The 21,267-nt window shown below is 39.2% G+C and overlaps 2 protein-coding genes across 4 annotated transcripts; both read right to left on the reverse strand.

The window, feature by feature from the left end:
* Window positions 1–2,993: 2,993 nt before the first annotated feature.
* Window positions 2,994–12,414, reverse strand: LOC108269177 (transmembrane protein 182). 2 transcript variants are annotated; one of them, XM_017474819.3, is made up of 5 exons: window positions 12,130–12,410; window positions 10,328–10,445; window positions 8,126–8,224; window positions 6,053–6,190; window positions 2,996–4,321 (listed from the first exon to the last, which is right to left on the reverse strand). In XM_017474819.3, exons 1-5 carry the CDS (start codon window positions 12,295–12,297, stop codon window positions 4,101–4,103), a joined length of 744 nt encoding a protein of 247 aa, XP_017330308.1. In that variant the 5' UTR covers window positions 12,298–12,410; the 3' UTR covers window positions 2,996–4,100. The 2 variants fall into 2 exon arrangements, with proteins under 2 accessions (XP_047013003.1, XP_017330308.1); XM_047157047.2 differs by lacking the exon at window positions 8,126–8,224 and having other exon boundaries at window positions 2,994–4,321; window positions 12,130–12,414.
* A 1,166-nt stretch (window positions 12,415–13,580) lies between these two features.
* LOC108269176 (uncharacterized) lies at window positions 13,581–20,797 on the reverse strand. 2 transcript variants are annotated; one of them, XM_017474817.3, is made up of 3 exons: window positions 20,341–20,797; window positions 18,346–18,504; window positions 13,581–18,243 (listed from the first exon to the last, which is right to left on the reverse strand). In XM_017474817.3, the coding sequence occupies exons 2-3, from the start codon at window positions 18,470–18,472 to the stop codon at window positions 17,612–17,614; spliced, it is 759 nt and encodes a 252-aa protein (XP_017330306.1). In that variant the 5' UTR covers window positions 18,473–18,504; window positions 20,341–20,797; the 3' UTR covers window positions 13,581–17,611. The 2 variants fall into 2 exon arrangements, with proteins under 2 accessions (XP_017330306.1, XP_017330307.1); XM_017474818.3 differs by having other exon boundaries at window positions 13,581–18,222; window positions 20,341–20,792.
* Window positions 20,798–21,267: the final 470 nt, after the last annotated feature.

A 21,267-nucleotide genomic window follows, 5' to 3' on the forward strand; every position in this document is an offset into this window, starting at 1 on the left:
GATTGGCATGTCCAAAGTGTCCATAGTGTATGAATGGGTGAGTGATTGTGCCCTGCGATGGATTGGCACCCTGTCCAGTGTGAACCCCGCCTTGTGCCCCATGCAGGGTTGAATATCGGAATCCGTGTGCTTTCTTTCCTACTTACACGTTCGTAGGTCGTATCCGATCCGTTCCACATGGGAGGAAAAAATTGGAATTGGCTCACTTGAACCATGTAATGTAAATGTGGCCTTACTTACGATGACACCTGTGACGGACAGATGTGTACCCTTGCAGGACCGAAAGACATTTGCGTGGTATTTAGATAAATGATATGCTGACATGGAGTATGAACTTAAAAAACGGAAAAAACAACCACGACAACAGAAGAAAAAAAAATCGTTTGAGACATGGTTTAGAGTACTTATCCACAAGCACAGACGTTCGGACTAGTAATAATAAAAGCTTCCTTGACATGACCGCACTACTGGATTAAACCTGTGACTTTTAGCCGTGAAAAAGCTGCCATAGCGTGTAAAAGGGTTACCGGAAGGCGTACATATGATGACATTTCGTGCAGGTGCATTGAGCATTTGGACTGTCGGGTAAAATCCTAAAAGCCTTCAGGATGTATAAACCCGCTGAAGACCCAGAATCTGATTCTGGAGATGAATTTGATGATGATGAAGGGACATTCACAGATGTCGGCCATGCTCTTCTCCACTGACTCAGATGGGCAATTTACTCTTCTCCCTCACCGGAGCTGTGCTTCCCACACGCTTAATTTGGTGTCACGTAACGACGTCGAAAAATGCCTAACGACCAAAAGCGAGTCCAAAACTATATACAGAAGCGTCATCGGCTAATGCTCGGGTCTGTGGACTAAAGCCAGCCGCTCAACAGTGGCCTCGGAGCTAGTTGAGGACGTAATCGAAAGAAAACTCACCGTCCCCACCGCGACGAGATGGAATTCATTCCATGATCACGAATCTCACAGATTTAAAGACTCTTTTGCAATCAAATAAGGACAAAATGCATCACAGAAAAGGAGTAGAATTTCCTATTGCGCAATACCGAAGCCCCTCACCACCGCTGCGGATATCTAACAAGGTGAAGATCACTGCCTCTCTGGCACCATCCTACCGACACCATCCTACCAACACTAGAAGTTCTCATATCCATAAATGTTAACACTTCAGAGAGGGCTTTCGATGTGCGATGGCATCTGGTCTACTAAAGGTCTCTACTCGGTAAAAAGTGGATACGTGATGTACACTGTAAAACCTGTGGAGCAGAAACCTTCCAACTCCAGTGATCCAGAGGATACACGTTTCTCTGCAGAGACAGAAGTCATGGAGTAGTTTAATGTCTTCTGGATGAGAAGCTGGACGTTCTTAACAAATTCCCCAAACATTAAAGACTTCTCACTCAAGCACAACACTGCGATACCATCACCTGTGGAAAGCCTTTAAAGAGTCTCGCGCTAACCTCAAGGAGAAACCGACTTTCCAGCAAGAGATCTGAGAAACTTCTTCTGACGAGATACGTCCGCTATTTAAAAATAAATTTGTACTCTGTGGAAATGTTTCAGTGAAACAAGCGAACGTTGTCTTCATGGATTATGGATTTCAGTCTTGTGCAGCTCTCACTGCACTACGGCGTTCTTTTTCAAGGTCATCTGTTCATGAAAGCTGTCACAGAGCTCTGTGTGTGTGTGTGGGTAGGTAGGTGGTGTGTGTCAGGGTGTGTGTTGGGGGCATGCATGCATGTGTGTTTGTGCTAGAGATAGAAGGGAGAGAATGGGGAAGAAAGATTAGCTCATACACCCACCTGCTGTGCTAACTGAGCTGAAGCATGACAGAGCTGATTATGCACATAATCAAACACATTCCATAAAATGCCTTTTAATGCGTGCGTTCTTTTGGGTTGTTATGCAAATAATTGAGACGAACGACGCACACTTCACCTCTTGAGTCCAGTTCAGATCACGTAGCCAGCAATCAGACGCAGTGGACATCCCTACCGTACACAAATAGTGGCATAAAGTAGCCAGCTGTGCATTTATAAAAGTCCTGCCTGTGTTTGAGTTTTTAATCAGCTGGGAAAGGAAGGGATAGGATGTTCACCAGCCTGTATTCTGTATGCAAACTGCACCATTTATGGGTTTTGTTTTGTTTTTTTACCTAACAATCTGTTAATCTTTTCGTTTCTATTCTGCACATTGACACATATTTATCCACACACAGGTAATCTTTTCCCAGCGTCCGCTTTCTTTTCATAAAAACAACTCAGCCAAATGTCTATCTTTTTTTTTCTTTTCTTTTCTTTTCTTGTTTTTGGCTAGCCAAAGTCATCCCAGATCTCAGCTGACTATTTGTCTTCTTCTGGTTGACCAAACCTCAGCCAGCATTCAGCCAAACATATGCCGTCTCTTTTTTTTTTTTTTGGTTCCTTTTGGTTGGCCAGACTCACGCCGGAATTTAGCCTAATGCTATTTCACACAAGCAACTGCCAGAACCAAGTCAGAAGAGCTGGATGTAAGCCAGATTTGGCCGAAACGCCTGCAATCTGGGATTGAACTAGGGACCTGGTTGAGACAAACCCAACAATTTGGTGACGTCACAGGCTTGATCCAGTTACTGCGATCAAGGGATGCGAATCCACATATTAAATGTTATTTACTTTTATTTACATCAAGTCTGATCTCTTCCTATACTTCCGTAGTGGTCCGATACGCAAGCTTCTATGTTATATGTTGTTTAACCGATCTAGATGTAAATACCAGGAAATAAAACATGAAATCCTAAACTCTCGTTTCATATCCATCTTTAGATTTCAAACCCAAATAAACTTTCTGTCTTTGGTGTATAGCACACACACACGCAAATTAATTGGCCTCGCCAATAGTTTCCAATAGTTTCAGAGGGGACTGTGTGTGTAAAACGTAACATAAGAATATTACCAGTGCATAGGCTATACTTCAGAAATGGGTTTGTGGTGCATTTATTGTGCAGAAAGAAAAGATAATTGCACAGTGTCCTCTATTTATGTCCTGTAGTGCAGGCAGAGATTAAAAGACATCATTCAGATATTAAAGTTAGAAGAAAGGAAAATATACAATATTTACAGCTTGTCATTAAAATCATACAAATACTGTACATGACAGATGATATGTTGCATTTCAGTGAACAATTAAGTATCGGTATTCTGTCCAGAAGTCCAAAATACCCCACCTAAAACCTTTCGCTTGGGATATATAGGAAAACAAAAGAATAGCTTTAACAAATCTGCCCCAGCATGTCACGTGTCACATGTTACGTTCTATTTTTTCAGCCAAGCTTCTGTTGTATTGTTGTATTGTTTCTGCCTCGTATCCACAGTTGGGGTTTATGGTTCTTGTTTTCACGTTTTTTGGTTGTTTGGCCGCACTTTACGTAATGAATTGTCTGTACTTGCGTCCGTCTTCGCCTCCCGTTCATCACAGTGAACGTTTGCATCCATATTTCTTGGGCAAGACTATCTATATCCCTTTTGTAGGTTTTACATTAAACTTTTCTTGTAAAGAACAACAACAACAACAAAAAACAGAATTAAATAGCAATGCCAATTTATATTATAAATGATATCAAATCTATTAACAAACGATTAATTGGTGACTAAGATTAATTAAATTAAACAAGTTAAGCATTTTTATGCAATTCATAGACATACTAAGTCAAACTTCTTACGGCATTGTATAAATACAGGGCCCTTCAATGCGAGCTTCTTTATTTCTATTTATTTATTTATTTATTTATATACATATATTTTTTTTTACATCTTCACTGTTAATGATTAGACAATAATAATAATAATAATAATAATAATAATTATCATTAAAAACTGAGAAATTTCTCCATAATTATCCAAACAAATGTTATCTGAAGTGTACATTCATGTCAGAGGATTATATTAGCAAATACGATCTTAGACGAAAACCTAAAGGAGACCTAATAGATATCTTATAACGAAGATGTATGAACCTGTATAATTTCCAACATCAAGATTCACTGTGCTGCTTATTCCACATCCAAGCATTTTTATTACGTATATTACACATAACTCAAAACACTATTTATGTCTAAATGTCCCTTTGGAGATATCTTCCTATGCAATAGAAAAGAAGACCAGAGAGAAGTATCAAAGGGATACCAGCCACTGCAACAATGAAGGACCAGCCATACTGTGCTTCCAGATGGGCATCAGGGCAAGCCCTTCCTCTCTCCTGTAGAATATATTGTCTCACATCGACCAGCTCCTTCCACAATATAAACAGACCCACCAGCACCAGGAACAGACATCCTGCAGATAATGAAGAAACACGGTGTGTCAGAAATGTTGTGTCTATGTGGCGTTTTTATGCACGTCAGGTATATATGCACCTTTCAAAGCATGACCACTTAATGCAAGTGACTAAATTGTACGACATTTCCACTATAATAATGTCGTACAGACCACATTGGCCCAATTAAAGCTTTAAAGTGCTAAGTAGAGTTCTTGGTTAGACTGGCTGTAGGGAGCATGGAGGGTTTTTTTTTTAATTTTGGCGTGACGGATTATATATATATATATATATATATATATGGAGAGATCATGCTATGACAAATTGAACAAAATGGTGTGGGGGGGAGGTAGAGGGTGTTAAACCTGGATAAAAAAATGGATAAAACCTACAGATATATTTGCAGTCTTATTCAACTTAGAGATTTACAAGAAAAGCTGAGAGATACTTGTCACTCTAAGACCGACCGATGTCAAGTATCGCCTTATTATTATGCATACATATTAGCTTTAACATGATGAATAAATATGACTAATATCACCTAGATACATACCTTCAGTGTAACCAATGGTCAGCTAGCAGTCTTTATGAGGGCTTGGAATATGTTGTAATGTATTTTAATATGACTTTATTGTTAAATTGTTGTTTTTTTTGTTTTTTTAAAAAAAAAAAAAAAAAAAAGAAATAAGTGAGCTCTAAAACATCTGTATATAATATTTTGTATCTTAGAGAAAGTGTTCATGTGGAAGCGGGGGCGTGGCCGAGCGGCGGTTTGTGAACGGAGGGTGGAGCCGTAGAAAGTGACTAGTATGGATCGCATACCTGTGCAGAATTTGGCTAACAAGTGTTCTGTGTTTCAGTGATTGGCGGCAAGGATAAAGAGGGGAGAGATGAGATCCATGGGAGAGAGAGCTGAGCAGCACAGAGCTGTGTGTGTGTGTGTGTGTGTGTGAACGGAAAATAAAAGTGCTGAAATGCGAAAATGATAGTGAAGGAAATAAAGAGCCTTTTGAGTTGTTCCAAGCCTGCCTCTCATTCCTGACCAAACACAGGGGAAGTGTCACAGTTCAGAAAAACACAAAGTTTAACTTTTAAACCTTTGAATTAGTTCCTGAAAGAATAGAAGTTCCTTATAAAAACCAAAACAATATTTGTGCTTACAGAATAAAATTCTATTTATGTTTAGCCAGTGTTTATAAATGTAGTGTCATGGGGCTTCATGGGGCTTTTCACTAATATCATGACCCGATAATAAAGCCATCATATCACTAATAACATGAAATGATTAGTATGATTATTATCCATTTTGCATTTGTATTTTGGTTTATTTATCAATGGCGGCCTGGCCTGATTTTTAACACCTAAATGACATAAAGAAACATATCCTGAGATTTTGCAAAAATTTGTGAAGTATTATTTGGTGTGCTTGGGGTATTGTGCAATCTTAAAAAAAAAAAAAAAAAAAAACTGTGTGCAGTTTTCTGTTTTAAATACCCATACCATACATAATGCGATGTGTACAATTATAGACATCAACCTGGCAGCTGGAAGGGTCTAGTTTCAGTGATGTGTGTGCATTAGCATTCTGAGCGCTCTTGTAATATGACCTTCTCTTCCTGTTAGCTCTTAGCTACGTACTCACGCACATGCTCGAGGACATGAAGTTGCTAAAAAAAAACAAAAAAACAAAAAAAAAAAAACACTACAGGTTTGCACAGGCAAACTTTTGCAAATTACTAAGCACTTTGTACCTGCTGTGATGAGAAACGCACCACCCACACGGTAGAGTTTCTGGCTGATGAAGGGAACTGCGCAGACTAGCAGGAAGCCCCCGGTCACGCTAGCTACAACGGCCAGGATTATGAGCACGGTCCAGAATCCACGGAATACTAAGCACGCACAAACACACACACACACACATGCCTTTTTCAACTAAATTATACACAAAAGATCTTGACATGATCACAAGTGTTGCCTTGTGTTACAGTGCTAAATGTTCATTAAGATGTGGGATAACAGGTGTGCATTAAAGGAACTCCAAATCAATGGTTGTCATGTCCAGAAACCCAGATTATGTCATTTTGTGTAAACATTCTCTCCAAATGTTCTCATTTTACAGCGTACTGTAAACGGTACTGTGTTTCAGGAAGCAGAAATGATGTTTAAGACCAATGGGTGGTGCAGATGTCTACTGTCTAAATGTCATGGATATGCCAGAAAGGACTAGATTCATTTTAATGTTAAACATGGCTATCACAGCTGTGGGTACTTCACCAGCAAGCCCGCAAAAAATGTTTTGGCGCCCAGGTCACGCCTGATAAAAGCTGTCTCTTCAGGAAAACCTGGACAATAGATCAGAATATATATTCCATCACTTATTATATAATTGCATGCTTAATCCTCCTGTTTTCCTGAAACACTCATAAAGCTTTCTCTATGATCACTAGACAAGTTGACATAACTGAGGCTACAACTGGATCTTTGGCATGTTTCATGCTGAAATAAGACTTTCTCTGTGAACTTTAGACAAGTAGACTTGATACCACAGCTAGATGTTCAGCACAATCTCCACTGAACAGTACAAAATGTCCAGGTCCTCTGGCAGAAAAACAGCCCCAAGACATTAAAGATCCACCTCCATATTTAACCGTGGGCATGAGGTACTTTTCCATATGGCTACCTCTCTGTGTACCAAAACCACCTCTGTGTTTATTACCAAAAAGCTCGATTCTGGTTTCATCTGACCATCGAACCCGATCCCATTTGAAGTTCCAGTAGAGTCTGACAAACTGAAGACGCTTGAGTTTGTTTTTGGATGAGAGTAGAGGCCTTTTTCCTGAAACCCTTCCAAACAGCTTGTGGTGATGTAGGTGACTTCAGATTGTAGTTTTGGAGACTTTCTGACCCCAAGACACAACTAACTCCTGCAGTTCTCCAGCTGTGATCCTTGGAGATTTTTTGTCCACTCGACCCGTCTTCTTCACAGTGCGTCGAGACGATATAGACACACGTCCAATTCCAGCTCGATTCATAACATCTCCAGTCGACTGGAACTTCTTAATCACTGCCCTGATGGTGGAAATGGGCATTTTCAATGCTTGTGCTGTTTTCTTATAGACACGCCCCATTTTGTGAAGCTCAACAACCTTTTCCCGCACATCACAGCTATATTCCTTCGTTTTACCCATTGTGATGAATGACTAAGCGAATTTGGTCTATGTGTTACCTCATATTTATACCCCTGTGAAACAGGAAGTCATGGTTGAACAATTTCCTGTTCCTAGTCACCCAGGTGTACTAAAAATGTTTAAAATATCAATGGGAATATACTAACAAATAGAGCTTTCTCGTATGAATTCATAGGGGTGCCAATAATTTAATATATATAAACCTGTGTTTTCTTTTCAATTGTTTGATATCCATAAGAGCAGAGTATTTTTGTGAATATTTTGAAGAAAAGATCAAAGGGTTAAACAATAAAGACGATTGTTTTACAGCCTTCTTTGCCTTTGCTTTGCATTGTGCATATGAACCTTGGATCACCACCAGGATCTCTTTCAAACCGATGCCAGCTATATGCCAGTAATATTATATTGCATCATACATCACTACATAACCTTGTTGGAAGGTCACTGAATGCCTTCATGCACAAGGAAGTATCTCCATGTTTCACACCACCCTGGGAGAGCATTATGTGATTTTCTAACAATTCTCAGGGGGAAATCAAACCCAATTTAAAGAAGCTTTATATCGAAACCTTTCTACTTGGTGCAGTACTAACACAATGTTTAGGTTTGAAAATATCGTCATGTAAGACATATTACCTGCAGTCGCATCATAAATATTATGAGGAACAGGTCCAACTGCAACAGGCAGGGGGAACAGGTATCCTTGTATACATTCTTTCGATCTTGGCTGGTTAGCTGTGATTATAAGCGCAGAAACAATTGCATTATAACAATTCACATAAATGCTTTCATTTTACTTGGTGCACATTATGCTTTCTTCAACTTGATATTTAAAAAGTAAAAGTTCTCCATTGAAAAAGAAGCTTACAGGAATGAATCATTACAGAAATTATTCAACCTAGGGCAAGAGGTAGGAGAAGAAATATAAGGAGAGAAAGATAACACATTTCAAATAAAATATGAGCCATGCTTATTGAAAATGTGTTCAGTCATGGAACGAGCATGGACAGTGAGCGCATCCCAATTTGAGCCATATCACTTTAGCAAAGAATCAGGACAGGACAGAGAACCGTCATGTGGGTAAACTTGCAGAAAATCCATCTCTCAAGATGATATAGATTCGATGCACATTCGACGATGATATGTTAATGCATATTTCCGCATGACCTTTCACTGTTTGTTTGTAGTAGTAGTTTGTTGCGGTTCAAAGTAGACCAGCAGCTGGAGGCCAAAAAGGAATGTTTTTCAGTCCAGAGCAAGAGGCTGAATTTTGGCAAATAATGAAGGGGCCTGACTTAGAGATACTCCATAATATACCCTGGAGGACAATGGAATCGTTCAAAATATACACGATTTCCATATCCACTATTGACTGTTCGCTGAGAAGACACAGGACGTCCACGACGCAAATATACCAGATGCATTCGAGAGAAACATATGAAAGAACATATGAAAGAGACGTGCTATTCATCAGTCTTCTTCACGAATATGTTTATTCCGAGAATTCTGTTACTCAGGTCGAGGGCTAAACCAGCTAAATACTTCTTTATATATGGGGCAGGATTTAATCTGTTTACAAGGCAGTGGCGGAGAAGGAAAATGCACGGTAGAGGTCCCTGGCCAAGCTTTTAAATAGGCATGAAATCCTTATAACTCCACACATTTCGAATTTCTTGTTGAACTTTAGACCACTTGTTTAAACATGATTCCCTAGACAACACTACTTATTTTGATGTATAGGACAATGTAACTTTTCACTGCACAATACAAAGAGTGTCGGTTTCACATATTTCCCCCTCATACCGAGCGCTGTATGCTGCGGGTTTCATCGTGTATCACAGCGCTATGGTGTCTATTTCTGTGTTATCTATGTCTTGTCTCTTCGCATGTCTTGTCACTGGTTGTCTCCTTAATGTGTCATGATCACTTTCACCTGTTTTCAGTTTGCCCTTTGATTAGTTTTGTATTTATTTGTATTCTGGGCGAAGTGTACAATTACCTGAATTTCCCAAACCTTTGATTCTGTGTTTAGATATTCCGGTTTGGATCTCGCCTTGCCACCTGATTATTTTTTAATTTATTTATTTATTTTTGGAAGTGTGGGTTCACCTTTGTGGTGTAGTTTGCTCTACGTCTGACTATTTGCCTGTCCATGATTACGTCTTTTGCTTCACGTTTTGGATCAGTTTGCCAGTTTCCTATAACAAACTTTAAACAGCGTTTGTATCCATCTCCGACTCTGGCACATGACAGTCAATAAATAGTTCACCAGCCGTCCTGTGATCTTCCTCGCATCAGATTCTCCTTCACGTAATCCTGTTGAGGATTTATGTGTCTATTGCAGATAATGGAACAAGCCTGTGGTGAAGATGGTGTAAAAAAAAAAAATTGCCAGGCATTGAGTTGCTTGGCAAATACATTTTTCCTCACTGCTTGGTCAAGGAAAACATCATTTAATTTAGTGCATTTTTGTTCTTATATAAAAATTCATAATATCGTTGTTTTTTCTTTATTCTTTTTTCTTTTTTTGTATATGTGAACAATTTGAATATTGATTATTGTAAAGGTTAATTTCTAAATGGCTTTGGAGATTCATTACTTTCCTAAATTCTGATAATACTTTTTTTAATTTCGACACAAAGGGTTTTGTTAGACTCGGATACACGGTTTAATTGCGTGCAACTCGGACGTGTGTTGGTTTTTGGAGTCCCTGTGGGTCTAGGAATTTGCAGATGTAATATTTTGTGATTTTTTTTTTTTATTCTTTATAAGTTGTTTATAGTATTGACACGTATGTGAGCAAACTGTTATATATCATGATATGTGGGTTTCACTCACTGAATAGAACAGCCAGTAATAAATGTTGGGTGGAGTCATGCTGGAATAGACAGCGCCAGAAAAATCCCTCATGATGGAGAGTGAGAAAGGAACGGTTCGGATCTTCCACCTCTGAGGCCTGGAAGAAAATAGAGTGCTTCGTTGGAAACAAGTTTTTAATGTGCAATTTAAGACAACTAAGTGAAGCGCATGAGAGGATGGAAAATGTAATCATTCATGTTGTTTTGTGCCGTTCTCGTCATATTGACACTAAATGACCCAAGTGGAGGCCTGTTATTCCTGGCTGGAATCGTTTGTAACATCACCTAATGTCACAACCTTTCTAAAGCTGTTTGAAGTCAACCACTACTTTTTAATAAACGGCTGCATATTTGGACATATTCGTCAGAGCGCTGTAAGTATGGGTCTCGGCCAACCCGACCTTGGGTGCAAATTTGCGTTCTGTATGGCCTGTATGGCGGCGAATCCGTTTATAGACAGTAAGTGTTCTACCAGTGTGCATTTTTGGGATGTTAATAGACAGCGATCCAGCTAGCTGATATCATCCTATTGATAATCATTCATGAAGTAAGACTCTTCATAAGAGGTATAGGACACCTTTTACATGGTATAGAAACAGGCACGGACTGGCAGCAAAAAGCAGCCTGGGAATTTCCTGTCAAGTGGCCCCAATTTCATACACCAAATTCGAACTGACACAATAGTATTTTTCCATAGTATGGAATTGGCATAGCATAGCATAGCATAGCATAGCATAAGCACACACTTGACGCCATACCGGAGAGACAGCATCTCCCTGCTGGCCTCAGACGCCACTCTCAGCCGCTCTCAACTTTTACTGGCCAATGACAACTCACTTTCTATTTAAAATAAAGAAAAAGAAAGAAAGGAAAAAAAAAAAACGATTTCGCAGGAAAGTTGGCAAGACGCCAAACTGAGCTGTCACACGCGCCGTACGCCACATTCACTCTTCCGCTGCACATGTGCAGCGAGAGAGAGAGAGAGAGAGCGAGAGAGAGAGAGAGAGAATGTGTATTGTATACTGCACTACTATATAGAGCACTATTCTCCTAACAGGATGATATGAGTGTTTTTAAAAAAGTAGATTTCCCAAAAATGGTTGTATTTTTAACACAAGAAGAGCAGGTCCGTCTCAACGGCATTGTTGTTGCACCATATGCATGCTTTCTGCTCTGCGGTGAGCCACACTGTACTGCTGAGTCTGTACTTTCACTTAAGTGACTTTACTGTCACTTACGGACCAAGTAGCATTGGATTTTACTCTGTCCTCAGGTGTGACCTCTTTTTTTTCCTCTCATAATTTGGTTTAATCTGATTCTTCTCAGATTAGCTATTCCTGATGCAGTGCAGTGCTGGTGTATATTTGTACACAATCTGTCTGCCTGTAAATTGGTGGAGTCCAAACTCTTTAGAGATGGTTTTGTAATCTTTTCCAGCCTGACGAGCATCAACAACTCTTTATCGGAGGTCCTCGGAAATCTCCTTCGTTCGTGTCGTGAAATACTTCCATAAACATGTGTCGTGAACAAGGCACTCACACACACACAGCTGATTGTCATCCCATTGATTGAAAACATTGAGAACCTGAATCTAATTTCACCTCCACATAGGTCCACATGAGTCATATCAATGCAAATATATAGAAAATCCACAAACTTTCAAGCGCCACTGTACATCTAAGCAAAGATGCGAAAGCTCTCAAAAAATCTCCTGCAAATGAACAATCCCAACATTTCTGCTCTGTGCGGTGGTTTCTTTCAATCGTAGATTCTGTGTATTACCTCTGTGCTGTTGATCTGAGCTACAGAGTACGTCGTTGTCCTCGGTTGCTTGAACACGCAGTCCTCATGCGCTAGGAGCCAGTAATCCGTACCGAATGCCAACAAGAAACACAGAAACCCTGGAACCCCAAGCAAACCCCCAACCAGAGCAGCAACCCCAATCTTCATGCTTTCGACAGTCAAACTGAGTGAAGAGGCCAAGGATAGTGGTTCAGCGCTGCACCAGGGTGGTTGTCTGTGTCTGTGACTGGGGGAGTGGATGGGTGTGAGGGTGTTCTGTGGTCACTGGCTATTTTTGGAGGGCACTGTGGTGTCTAAGCAGGCTAGAGTTATTCTCAGACTTGGGCATGGACTGTCATACTGTACTGTATTGAATTACATTTATGTTTGATAGCATGAATGCTTTTATGTGAATTCAAGAAAACTTACACTGATACGTCATCACCAAGAGCAAGTCGAGGTTCAGGTTCAGGTTAAGGGGCTTTCCAAATAGTGTTATTTTATGAGTGCCAAAATGTTGAGTCAAACTTGAATATATTAAGAATTAAATTGGCTCAAATCGAACTTGGGTATCCCGGCATTTGTGTTGCACATGTTTTGCATTTAATGTGAAATGTGCAGAACGTGCTCTGGAATGCAGGCAGCTGTTGGCACAGTTTATAGATCGGACCTTTGTAGCTCCTTAGTGTTACTAAGCAGAGAAGGAATTAGCCAGTTGCATCCCCAGAAGTCCTGGAATAGTTCATCTGTGTATGTGTGTGTGGGTACGAGTTAAATTTTGTATTGACTATAAAATCCTGTTGCTGAAATATAAACATGATTACTGCTATGTAAACGATTTAATCCCACCATTGTTCTGAGTTTGTTTGTCACAATGCTACGTTTTTTTGATGGGATAACACAGTTGCAGATGCTCAGTGTAGATGCATATTTAGCTGTTGATAATCGTATCCACCCATACTGCAATCATTTAAATATATATAGGCATGGTGGCTTAGTAGTTAGCACCATTGCCTCATACCTCCAGGGTTGGGGGTCTCGCCTCTGCCCTGCGTGCGTAGAGTCTGCATGTTTTCCCTGGGCTTCAAGGGTTTCCGCCGGGTACTCCGGTTTCCTCCACCGGTCCAAAAACATGCATTGTAGGCTGATTGGCGTTTCCAAAATTGTCTGTAGTGTATGAATGGGTGTGATAATGTGTGTGTGATTGGGCCCTGCGATGGGTTGGCAACTTGTCCAGGCACCTCGTGCCCCAAGTCTCCCGGGATAGGCTACAGGCTCCCCACGAATTTACATTAGACATAAAAACATCTTTAAATTATGATGATGTACCAATATACACAATGTACAAATGTTTAAATGTTTCCACTGCCCTCTACTGGATAGTTTATATGTTTACAACAACAAAAAAAGAGTAAACCCTCAGGCAATACTGTAATAAAGACAGCAAGCGGTAAATCAAACAGCCAATTTTAAGATAAGTACAGTAGGTTCAATTAAAGATCCAGAACAATAATTACAAAGCAAATGATGAAAAGCACAAGGCATAAGAGACTCACCTGCCAATTTATTAGAAACACCCTATAATAATAGTAATAATAATAATAAGAAGAAGAAGAGAATGATATAATGTTATTATATACAATATATAATACATTGTTGTATTTTCTACAATAATATAATAATAATATATTTATATTTGAGATGTTTGAGCTTGTGCTTTTTGGCATGGTTCATTATCATGCTGAATGTAGCCATTATATGATGTGTAAATTGTGGTGATAAAATACTGCATGTATTCAGCAACAACACTCAGACGGCATTCAAACAATGCTCACTTGGCATTATGTGTGCAATTTTGTGCAAAGAAAACATTCCCACGATAAAGTGACCGATAAAGAATGCCTTTGCCACATACACAAACACACACGGGCCACTTTGTTAGGAACACCTGTACACATTGTACCTTTAGCAACAGCAGCTCAATGCGTAAGCTCGTGTAGAAACAGATCGAACACTTTAATTAATACTCACATGATTGGATTTTGGTGCCAGGTGGGCTGGTTTGAGTATTTCAGAAATTTATTGAATCTATTGGGCACAAGTTCATCAAAAGTACACAGGTGAAGATTTTAAAACGTCACCTGGTCTGAAGAATCTTGTTGAATTTCTGCCACAACATGCAGATGGTAGGGAATTTGGCATCGACGGTATGAATCAGTGGGCATGACATGGCACAAACAAGTCGTTTCTTGAACATGACAATGAGTTCAGTGTACTTCAATGTCCTCCCTAGTCACCATACCTAAATCCAGTAGAGCACCTTTGGGATGTGGAAGAATAATAGATTTGCTGCATGAATGTACATGCAAACAAACAAATAAAAAAAAAAAAACATAATTAAAATAATTATGTATATGTAATATTGTCATAAGGGTTTACAAATCAACCCTATGATAAAATTATTTGTTTTGCTGAATCTGTTTTACCCTCCTTACAGACTTCTACTTTTGTGCCTCAGACAACTTCAGGAACCTGGTGGTCAACTTTTAGCACAGATATACAGTATAAGAAGAGGTTAATCATGGATTGACTGATAAGAGGTGTTTTACTGTGAGAAGATTTACACCTAAGGCGTTTACAAGAGTACAAGACCGCATACCATTACGTGGCCAAAAGTACGTGGACACCAGACGATCACACCCACGTGATCATGTTGAACATCTCATTGCAAAATCCATGGGAATTAATATAGAATTGATCCTCCCTTTGCTTCTGTAATAACCTCCAGTCTTCTGTGAAGGCTTTGTGGAGTGAAGGTGTGGGGATTTGTTCATTCAGCCACAAGAGCATTAGTGAATTTGAGCAATGATTCGAGAAGGCCTGGCATGCAGTCTGCTTTCCAATTCACCCCAAAGGTGTTCAGTGGGGTTGAGGTCAGAGCTCAGCACAGACCAAAAACCATGTCTTTATGGAGCTCACTTTGTGAACGAGAACACTGTCAGGCTGGAACAAGTTTCGGCCCCTTAGTGCCAGTGAGTGGAACTCATAATTCCTCATCATATGAAGACATTCTAGACAACTGTGTGCCTCGAACGCTGTGGAAACAGCTTGGTGAATACCCACATATCAGGTGTCCACAAACTTTTGACCATATAGCGTACCTCTTGACTCGGAAACAAGATTTTTAAGTGGTTAGCTCTTCTTGGAAGGCTGATTCAATGACAAACAGATTTTTCAGTACTTCTCTACAAGACTGATTTGTATCACGTCGGTTTGCCATGAAATAATAAGCTTCATAGTTTTGGGAATAATCTGAGTGACATGCTACCAAAAATATTAGACAATAAAACATTCATAATTTAACTAGCTAGTTTGCCTAACGTTAGTAATGAACAAAGACTTTGGTGGGTTGGTACATTTTTTTTTTTTAATGGGTTTTGCTGTTCTATTTTACATTCTATTTTTCCAAACTGCATGATGGTGTGTGTTCATAAATCATGTAATAATCTATGAACATACATCTACATACATTTAATGAGGTTAAATGACCCTTTTAACATGACAGTTGAGGCACAAAATGTGATTATGTAAGTGGATTATACGTAGTATTGACGTATACATAATGTATTGATTAATTAAACATTTTAAGCTCATGTATTAAATCACCAAGAAATAATCATTTAAAGCAATTTAATACAGGATCCCATATAGAAATATTAACACTCTACTAATGTATACATTCTGTATAACTGGACAAGAGGTGGCAGCAATGGGCTGTAAATTAGAATTTGTATTTTTTTTTTTTTTTTTTTTTTTTAGCAGATCATTCAGCCAAAAGATAACACCAGCAATTTCTGTGCAAAGTTTAAAATTGTGTACTGGATATATGAGGCAAAAAAAATAATTGAGTACTCAATACTAACATGTCTTGCATCCATTCAGGAAAGAAGCTTGCATAATATAGGAAGTGGAAGACAGCTGCTGATTAACCATATCCTGAATCCGCCTGAAAAGTTAGAGCATGTGCCAGCTCAGACACACTTCCTCAGCAGAAAACCCACTCTCAGTTTGAAAAAAAAATGTTGAGGTTTTGTTTTGTGTTACTGCAAAAAAAAAAAATGTGCCTGTGGCTTCATGCAATGTAATAACAATGAATAATGTATTGTGATTTTGTCACCATATATTGTGAGCACATCTGGTCTGACTGAAAAAGAAATATTTTTTTTTATGTTCATAAAAAATGTAAATTCACATTTAAAAAAAATAATAATAAATCACATTAAAAAAAAAGTCAGAACAAAATCTGTATGTGGATCAGAAACCAAAACAATATAAAGTTACACCAATAAAAAGTACTCATAAAATAGCGATTGATAACTATAATGATAAACAAAATGATATGCTTTTGATTCTGATTAATGCCCCAGTTCCAGCTGAGGAAAAACAGCCCCAAAGCTTGATGCTGCCACCACCATGCTTCCCTGTGGGGATGATGTTCTAGCGGTTTAGTGGTGATTTAGTGTGCTGTGTTTTTATGCGCTAGCTTTGTGACACCTACTTGCACCTACTTTTTTTTAAAACTATATATATAGTTAAAAAAAAAAAGAACAAAAAAAAACAAACAAACAAACAAAAAAACATCCAAGCCCAACTAAATCACCCCAAACCAATGGTTTGAAAATGTGTAATGGTGATGAGACCAAAATTCCAAAAGGCATGTGCGGTGCAAAAACATTTAAACATCACCCAAAAAAACACTATACTCATGGTACAGCATGACGGTGAAAGCTTTATGCTTTAGGTCTGCTTTTCTTTAGTCAGAACTGGGGGCTTTTATGAAGGTAGAGGGAATCATGAATAGCTACAAACACTAGTTGATTTTAGTGCAAAACCTTGAAAATTTGTTTCACCTTCAGCAAAATGTCCCAAGGCATCTATCCAAATCAACAAAGGAATGGATTAACCAAAAGAAGATTCATGTTTTTGAATGGCCTAGCCAACGCCCAGACCTGTATCCAACTAAAACTCCGTGGGGTGACCTGAAGCAGGCTGTGCAAAAGAGATGCCCTTGGATCTAGAATGTTTTTGCAAGAAAGAGTGGGAAAATATTGGCAAGTCAAGCTGTGCCATGCTAATAGACTCTTACCCCAAAAGAATGAGTGGTGTAATAAAATCAAACGGTGCTTCAACAAAGTATTAGCTTAGCAACAGGGGGGGGGCAGTGGTGGCTTGGCGGTTAAGGCTCTGGGTGACTTATCAGAAGGTCGGGGGTTCAAGCCCGAGCACTGCCAAGATGCCACTGTTGGGCCCTTAACCCTCTCTGCTCCAGGCGGCGCTGTATCATCTCTGACCCCAGCTTCCTGACATACTGGGTATGTGATCAATAAATTCTTATCAATATCATTATTAATATATACATATATATTATTAATCTATATTCATACTGTATATTCATATATTCAGAGTGCCTAGGCTTTATGGGCTATTCTGCATTAGAAATGCGCAGTACTGGGGAGCTGAAGTTGGAGCTGGCCCGCTGACTGACGGCTCCCTGACATTGTCTAGTCTCTGGTTCCAGACTTGAGTCCATGTTTAGTGGTTGGCTGAGCTGAATAAGACTGGTCGGCTGGAAGGGAGGGAGCAGGCTGCAACCTGGAGAAGATCCAGGACACGTCAGCCTCTCCTGCAAGTACTGGCTATAAACTTCTTGGAGCTTCTTGTCCAGGTAACCGTTCAGCATGGAGTTAGTTGGTGGCTCCCCATTGAGCATAATGCTGCTGTCCATGACAAGGTAGCCATCATCAGTGATGTCATCCTGCTTGAGGGGGACTGACACTGGTATGACGTGAAGCTGCTGGGGGATGGAGTTAATGTGCCATTCTTGTGGTTTTGTAGAAAGAGGGTGAACCTTTTTGCTCTCTGTGATGCTATTCAGTTGCAGGTCTAAAGACAGCTTGTCCAAGATAGTATTAGACTCCTCCGGTTGACTCGGGCTTACAAAGGGCTTTCCATCATGATTTGAGATGTAGAGATCAGGTCTGTTGTAAGGAACTTTGGCCTTAGACAGTTTCTGCACAGGCCTGACATCTCTGCCTGGCTCAAGAGATAATGTGTCTGTTAAGGAATGTTACAAGGAAGCATTGTATGACTATGTTCTGAATGTGCTCTATGTTCAAATTTGGGGAATGTTTTTTAGTGAGATATTCCAGAACTCACCTTTAACCTGTGCAAGTGTGTGGGTCTCATGAACACAATCAGCAGAAGGAGAGAATGATGTCATGTCTGGAGAGCATATAGCCTCCTCTCTGTAGTTTAACATGAGTATGAAGCTCTCTCCCAGCATTTCTAATCAAACCTTTGGCTACAACAGGAACACTGTGCCACAGTAGCAAGTAGGTTAGCATAAAGACAAAACTGTAGTAGAAAACACGTCACAAGACATCATCCGAGTTTAGGGAATATTGCAGAAAATAACGTACATAATATACAGTTGCAAGCAAAATTATTCAACCCCCAGAGTAAGTCAGGTTTATTGTCAAAAATCACAGACTTTTAGCTGTGTGCAATGAACAAATCAAACAAAAGCAAGTGAAATAGTTCAACAAAGCGAATGCTTCAAGTGGTTTGTCCAAATTCAACTGAAAATGCAACGTATAATGACTTCTCCAGTGTCCCCTTCATGGCAAGCATCTTTAGTACTTAGTAGAACACCCTTTTTGCTGTTATGACCTGCTGCAAACAAGATGCATAGCCAGATACCAGCTTCTGGCAACGTTCCTGAGGAACCTTAGCCCATTCCTCATTTAAGCAATGACCTCCAGTTCAGTAATATTCTTGGGTTTGCGTGCTCCTATCGCCTTCTTCAGATCAGAAGACAGGTGACTGTGATGGGTCCAGTAGAATCTTCCAGGACTTCTGCAACCAAGCCTTGGTGGAATTTGAGGTATGCTTGGGATCGTCGTCCTGTTGGAAGGTCGAATGACCTCCGCAGCCCCGGAGCGTCACCGAGCCACCACCATGCTCGACTGTGGACAGAGTGTTCTTTCTTCATTCTTCTTCCTCCAGACATACCGCTGATCCATCGTGCTGAAAAGTTCCAGTTTTGCTCCATCACTCCACAGAACAGAATCCCAAAACTTCTGTGGATTATTTATATGATTTTGAGTGACTTTTCTTGCGCTTTTGGGTCGGTAGTGAACGTCTTGGAATTCTGGCAGGGAAACCTTCTGCGTTTAGTACACGCCTTACTGTGCTCACTGAAACCTCAGTGCCTGTTACACCAAGTCTTGCTGCAGGTCTTTTGCAGTAATTCGAGGGTTTTTCACAACCTGCCTTCTCAGAAATCTTCTTGCAGCCATCGATAGCTTCCTTTTTCTGCCCCGTCCAGGCATTTAATACATTTTCTGCCCCTAGCCAGTTCGGGTATTTCATGCTCAATCATACCTGGTGCAACTAATGAAGCCCTTGATTAGTTTAGCATCAGGTGTGCATGAGACAAAACCTGTTTTGCATATTTGTGCTGTTGTGAGGGGTTCTATTCAGGGGGTTGAATAATTTTAACACTGGAGAAGTCATTATACGTTGCATTTTCAGTTGAATTTGTTTAAATTGTTCAATTGTTCACAGTTGAAAGTCGGTAAAATTTTGACAATACACCTGATTTGCACTGGGGGTCGAAACATTTTGATCGCAACTGTAACTATGTACATACATCTTTTTTTTATCACACACTTAAAAGCTCCATGCATGTATAATATCCGTATTTTACATCTTTAAGCTAATTGAGCAAACAAGTAAATTACACATCTTGGAGATATAACAAGTTTATTTACGGTAAAGTCTTGTCTAAATTTCTAGTACTGTAATTAATTTCTTTCATTTTACCCCAATTGTTGTAATTATTGTTATGTTTATTATTATTTATTTATTAATTAATAAGCTGAAATTTTACTTGAATTACAGCTAATCGCTTTTTTAAAAACAACAACCCAAAGCTAACTAACAAAAGACCACTGAAAATGTAAGGTCTGGTCACCCAATTTTAGATATTTAAATTAAGATCATAGAAACTCCTATTAATCAGACTGACATATTATAAAGTTTGAGGACAGCATGTACTAATGAAAGCTGAAAGTCATATCCTTCACCCAATGTAATACGAACCCATTTTAACCCCTGCATATGATCGCATTAAAAAAGCTAACTGCTTACCAGAGTAATAAAGATTTTATGGGGATATGGAGTCTAGCGCTGGAGATATATCCAAGAGCCAGGTGGTGAAGTTTTGGCGAAGTCCTTTCTTAGCTTATTTCTCGAAACCAAAACAGCTGTATATCCACATGTGAGTTTTTCGGTCTCTGAAAGAGGAATTGCTGCTTAGTTCCCAGAGATCATGCGCTGAGTCAAAACTGTGGTAGATTATGAAACAAGCAGATCCCCTATTTTGCAGTGAATGGAAAAATCTTCCTGATTTAAGTAACTTTTTTCTTTTTTTCTTTTCTTTTACAGAAAGTGTTATTTCCATGCAGGCATCGTTGTAATGATACAAAAAAAATCCTAGTGGACCTTTTAAGATCCTGTTCTGAAACTTTATTGCTTTTTCTTTTATTTAAATCTCTAAGTAAATATGTCAGTACCACAGGAGGATATATTGGTGAAGGTTTAAGAGTGCCTTAAGGGTTTCCGCATGCTGAATTTTTTCCTCCTTTTTATACTGTAAAGTGATTGCATGGGCTAATGTTTAATAACATATCAGTTTATTAAAGCCTATGTAATTAGTATGTATGTAATAATGAAAAAAAAGAAAGAAAGAAATAAAGAAAGAAAGAAATCAGGCTTGACATACCCCTAGCTTTCATGATCATAAACTGTGAGAAAGGAGGGATTCCAACTGCAAGGTGAGGGCTAGATGTGCAATAAGGTTATGCAGGTATAAACAACAGTAGACCAAATTCCAAAATTTCTATAGATTATATACATCAAATCTATAGAGAATAATGGTAGAAAAGCGGAAGAAGAAAGTTAACAGAGGGCGTAAGATTAATTATGGAATAATTGAAGAACAGAGGAAGAAGGTCGGTTAATAGAATTAATTATGGACGAGTAATTATTAGTAATTATGGGAGAAATAAAATTTCT

This window comes from Ictalurus punctatus, chromosome 8 (assembly GCF_001660625.3).
Source record: "Ictalurus punctatus breed USDA103 chromosome 8, Coco_2.0, whole genome shotgun sequence".
In the NCBI taxonomy this organism is placed as follows: Eukaryota; Metazoa; Chordata; class Actinopteri; order Siluriformes; family Ictaluridae; genus Ictalurus; species Ictalurus punctatus.